Raw genomic sequence first — 5,815 nt, forward strand, 5'->3', positions numbered from 1 at the left:
TTTTGTAACCAATAAACTGCTGGGTTGAATTAATGACGTTTGGTACATTACAAAGTAGGGAGGTCCGAAGCATGCACCCCAATCACCTAAATTATCAGAACCTCAGAAATGAATTTTTGGACATTCTAGCAAGATTTATTACTACAGTACTAGTGGAACCTCGATTTAACGAACCTCTAGATAGCGAAGTCCTCGATATAACGAACGATATTCTTCGCGCCAGTACTAGTAAACTAGAATAAGATGGAAAAGAACCTCGATTTAACGAAACTTCGTTATAGCGAACATATTTTGCTAGTCCCTTGGCCCTTCGTTATATTGAGGTTCCTCTGTATAACAGAAGCCCTTCATAACAACACTAAAAATAAAATTATTTTCAGTGACCCCCCTTACAGACCATATTTTTTGGCTGACCCCCTCCCTTTGAAGCCATATTTTTCTTTATCCCCCCCTCACAAATCAAACTACCCACTCATCCCCTACCTCATAAAAATGAACGGTCCCTAAAATGAATAAATGAATTCGAGCAGTTATTATTTGCGAACTAACAATGTCCGATTTTACGTGTGACGTAAAATTCTTTGTGCTTCACTTACGATGAGCTTTCGTTTCTTAAAAAACCCAAGTGGTTTTCCTCTTATTTTCGGAATGCCTCTAGTCTATTCAATTTGTCTGTTCCGATTTTTGACTATATTACATCTTTTTTCTTTTCTAGTTAGAAAATTGACTTCGATTTTCTTTCCAATTACCTTTCATTTTGCGAGGAAATGTATTTACTTCAAGCACGTTAAGGTGACTCGTAATGGTTTATATATTCCCATCTTTGGCATTCTATTACAGCTACTGAGTAGCTACACCAATAATGTTAAAGTTAAACTTTTAGTACAACTTTGGAAAAGTTTTACCAATGAACAAATTTATGTCACCGTGACGTCAAAAATCATTGCCATAGCAACGTCCAAAGTGGCCAAAGATATCTTATATTTGTCTTTTTGAGGCTAAAATCTTAAAAAAATAGACGGTGAAAAGTTTTGTTTTTCATATATTTATGTCTAATGGACAAAACAAACTATCTAACAATTTTTTTAAAAAATTCTGTAGGTGGGGGATCAGAGCCACCTTAAATTTATGAAAAAAATAACGTAGCTCCAAATCCGGCCTAAAATTGGCAAAAAGATTTACCTTTTGTCGGTTAGATAAGAATATATCAAATACACGATTTTTCACCGAGTAGTTTTTCAGTTATTAGCCTCAAAAGGTCCAAAATAGGGTATATTTGACCTCAAAAGACGTTACCATGGCAACGAATTTACTGAGTGTAATTTCATGGCATGCAAGGTTGTTCTAATTGATGTGCAATAGAAATCAGGTTGCGGGTTCGATTTGAATTTTTCATAATACTGAACCTTGAAGAGGTCTTCAAGTTAAGATCAGTTAATTATCGTTTATAAATAACAAATCGATCATTCCAGCATTTATTGTTTTCACACGCGCTTAATCCGAACTATTAAACATTTAGACGGCTTGCTTACATTCGTTGGAGGTGATTTCCGCTATACAGGGAACAAGCAAACAATATCGTAATTATAACTTTTGTTGAAGTTTCTCTTCTTTTAGTACACTAGTATTAATTTAAATATACCGTTAAAAATTTCGAAAGTTTAGATAACGACCCATAGGTGCAAGATGAATCAAAACGCTCACGGTTAAACTGAATATCTTACGTGTGGCACAACAAGATATGCTAATAAAACCACCAATTATCTTAGGCAGACGCAACTAAGCTTACGGCAATATATAAAAATAAACTCACAACAATACATTATTTCAAGCTTAATGAAAAAAAAAACTCCCATAGGAATATCAACTAAAAAGTAAGTTAATTTCTCGTTAATGCTTTGCGCAGAATGTGACTGGCAAACGACCCGCTACAATTGAAATTTTAAAACTGTTGAGCTGTCGATACAACTTGGAATAAATATTGCAGATAAATGTAGGGCTTAGCTCGCGTACGCGCAGTGCGAGTGCCGTACGAGCGTAAAAAAGTACGGACGGACAATCGTGTGACAACCATTTTTTAGCTCCTTGTATTTACTAAATTTCTTAGGCATGGGGCTCTCCTCGGGCAACAAACGACATGTCGGGACTTTCTTCGCTCCTGTGTAAGAATTCATCGAATTGCATGTACCAATGCAAGATTGCTGTTTAAAGATTCTTTGAATTCGTAATGTAACTTTCTCCTCGAATGTCTAGTGTAAGATTCCTGTGTATGGAATCATCAAATGCCTAAATGAAAAGTGGCTTTAAAATTCCTTGGTAGCCTTATCATTGTTCTCGAGAGTAGCATCGCGTAGGAAAATTATGAAGAAACGGGGCTTGCAATCTAGCGGTAACACCATGAATTGAAGTTTTCAACAGTATACGTACAATGACCTGAGTCCAACCTCAATTTCCCTTGGTAATTTAAGGGAAAAGCCCTGGGAACGAGGTTGTACTGAGTCACATCAGAGATGTCGATTTATTAACAAATTAGCCTTCAACGATACATGTTACATGTTTGACGTCGATTTGAAAAAAAAAAGAATCTTATCGGCTAGGTTCTACAAAAACCTGGAAGCGCACCGTTTTTTTTAATTTCCTTAAAAACGTTTCCAGTTCGCAAGTAGCGTGGTATTCAATTAAATTACAGAAGTATAAAAACATTTGCGCCTTTCTTCGATTCAACTATAAACTAACCGAAGAAACCGTTGTTAGAATAACGTAACTCTAATTAAAAATCTTAGTCTAATCACAGTTTATGTCGCCTTTAAGATCATCAAAGTTAATGTGACCCCATCCGCCAGAGCTGGCGTCAACTAGTTTAACGCATGCACGTTGACCAATAAACTCTTGGACATCCCAGGCCTCTCGCGCCATAGTCTCTCGGCATTTACCGGTTGCTCGTCTGACAACCTAAAAAATGGGAAGAAAAAAGAATGTAGAGGTGAATTGAGAAGGCAATATGCAGCGACTATCAATATACAGAGACATTAGACACTTACAAGTCACCTGACAAGTAAGTCTTGAAATTGAATACTTGTTGTTTTGGTTGTAATTAAACCAAGTCCACCTTTTGCTCCTATGAAAGGCTGACTCTCTAAGCGTCAGCTTTCCAAGCCCATTGCGGCAGTAGTTCTTTATTAAACCTATAGGCCTAAAATATGTTTATTATTCAACAAAAAGTGCGGAAGCTTCAGTGATGAAAGGTATTAAATCATGTTTAAACCAGAAAAAAACAACGGGAGTAATGTGCCAGCTACATATGTACCTGACTGTTGATTATCAACTCTGCGCGAATCAAGTTTATGTCGCATCCGCCGCCAATCAAGAAGGTGATGTTTTTGCCATTGATACTAAAATACGGGGGAAGTAAGAGTTCCCTGGGGACTGTCTCCTTGTACTCCTGCCGGTGCTGCTTTTGACGGTCGGTTTTCGTATCCTCCGATCCACCAGTCTCCCCTGTTGATTGGCAGCCTCGCCTCGGCCGCGAGCTGTTGGGTTGTCACCATAAGTTGGCTGATTGTCAAACGCTGTACCAGTCCTTGTCCAGCTGCCGATTCCATCTTCGAAGTCCAATATGCAAGCTTGAGGAAGCCAAAAAAAAAAAAAAAAAAAAAAAAAAAGCGTTAATCCTGCCGCTAATTGACATGACCATGAATAATTTCAATCAATTTTTTGTCTGTATCCAGCATTGTAAACTGCGCATACACAAACAAACTTTTTTTAATTATTACGCTTATTTTATTATCTTTGTTACTTTGTTAACAGACTGATTTTTAAAAGTTTCGTTTGTTCCACAGTTGAAATTTCCTAGCTGTTTAGTTCACTGTCATTATCATTGGTTTCTTTCTGTATGGTGTTATTTCTGTTTTAGAAAATCATTGTTTGAGTATTCAGTGTGTATAGCGTTATCTCAAACTTTCTTTTTTCACAATGTGGGTCATTAGTACCTTCACACTTTTAGTTAATTTTAAAGTTACTCGTATGGCATCATTATGCGTTTTCTATCTTTGACTGGCATTCGCGAATTTTTTTTTAATTAGGAAGTGATTTTGCTCTATTAGTACGTGCGCTATAGAAATGTATATGCAATTTCCATTATCCAATAGTAGTAAACCCGGCATGATATATGCCAAAAACAGACGGAAAAGGGTGGCTGTAGTTAAATAAACCATAAACAGCAAGAAATATCAGTATAAAATATTACAAGAGGTCGAGCAGACGTTACTTGGGGTACCGGAGCATTTTAAATTTTGTTTTACTTTTTTATATTTGATATAATCAGTTTCATCTACAGCAGACCGAAATGAGGACCCAAAGTTTGTTACCAGAACGAAAGTGCATCTTTTTACGAGTACAAAAAAACTAACTGGGAATAAAATAAACTGGAATTAGTTCGACGCACAAAAAGTTCGATGTTGCGCCCGACTGTGTTCAATTGGTGTCTAAGTTGTGTTATTGACCAATAATATATGTTTACCAACGAATCGATGGGACTGCCGTGATTGCGAAAGATTTTTTGTAGCTCAATTCACCAAAAGAACCGCGATCGAGGCCACTGTAATTCTGAAAACGTCGTTGAATAAAATACACATGTCAGGATATTTTCACGTACTCCGTTTTAGGTTAGCTCAGTTGGTAGAGCGACGGACTACAGTGCGGGAGGTCTCGGGTTCGAGTCCCAGACCGGACCAACACTCAGGGTCTTAAAATAACTGAGGAGAATATGCTGCCTTTGCAATAACATCTGCAAATGGTTAGATATTCTAGTCTTCTCGGATAAGGACGATAAACCGTAGGCCCCGTCTCCTGCATCTTCAGTGTTATGGTCAGCAGGGGACGTTAAGAAACCCACACGCTTATCGTAAAGAGTAGGGCATGGAGTTCCCGGTGTTGTGGTCTGGTCTTTGCCCGTTGCATTGTGCTTACTGTGAAATGCTCGGAGATATTAGCTGTATAAGCTACTCTTCAAATCCGAGGGTAAACAAAGTGATGATGATGATGATTCTCCGCGATTCCAATTGCTTCATGATTTGCATAGATCAGTCTAATTTATAATAAAATTCATATGATGATGTAAGTAAGCGTGGTAATTCTAACACAATACAAACTCGCATACATAATGCTAGGAGTCAAGAATGGTCCCTCAAAATGTCGCAGTGCTCGCAATGCTCGCAAAATTTTAGTGGGTGCTCGTTTGCTCGTGCTCGCACATTTTTACAAGTACTCGCATGCTCGGTTTTTAGTGGAGGTAGGTTTTTGAAAAGTGCTCGTTGCTCGCAAGGCTAAGTTTAGTCAATGCTCGTGCTCGCAAAGAAAAACGCTGTGCTCGCATGCTTGCAAATGCTCGCAAAGACCATTTGATACCCCTAATGCTGGTATTTTAAAAGACAAATAAAAAAATGGATGTACCTTGTTGCCCACAGTGAATTCCGTGATATTCTGGCTTGCATTGACAGCGATAGGAGTTCAGTTCATATTCAGGAACACAGTCGGCACCGTTCTTTTATACAAAGAGTGCGGTGCGAGTTTACATTAATTTGCACGTGTGAAAACCCCAACCATCGTTAACAATCACCTGTTAAACACATATTAATTATTTCTGGAGTACATGTCAATTGTGTTGCTATTTAAAGAAAAAGTCCTGAACCATTAATACGGGTTGGAGCTTTTCAAACTAAAAACCGTCTTAACTAAACCCTGAATGATTTCAGTTATTACTTATTTCCGACTAATTTACTATCGTGAATTTTGTTCTTCGTAAAGTAAAGATAAA

The 5,815-nt window shown here is 37.7% G+C and overlaps 1 protein-coding gene across 1 annotated transcript; it reads right to left on the minus strand.

Moving 5' to 3' along the window:
* Positions 1–2,682: 2,682 nt before the first annotated feature.
* On the minus strand, positions 2,683–5,542 carry LOC144639757 (uncharacterized; the record flags this gene model as incomplete). Its single annotated transcript, XM_078499053.1, is given in 5 exon segments — positions 2,683–2,952; positions 3,308–3,403; positions 3,405–3,497; positions 3,499–3,623; positions 5,452–5,542. Coding segments are annotated over 5 exon segments (573 nt in total), but the record flags the coding sequence as incomplete, so codon positions are not given.
* Between the last annotated feature and the right edge of the window lie 273 nt (positions 5,543–5,815).

The sequence above is a fragment of the Oculina patagonica genome, unplaced genomic scaffold, assembly GCF_052425735.1.
Source record: "Oculina patagonica isolate OP01 unplaced genomic scaffold, crgOcupat unplaced1279, whole genome shotgun sequence".
In the NCBI taxonomy this organism is placed as follows: Eukaryota; Metazoa; Cnidaria; class Anthozoa; order Scleractinia; family Oculinidae; genus Oculina; species Oculina patagonica.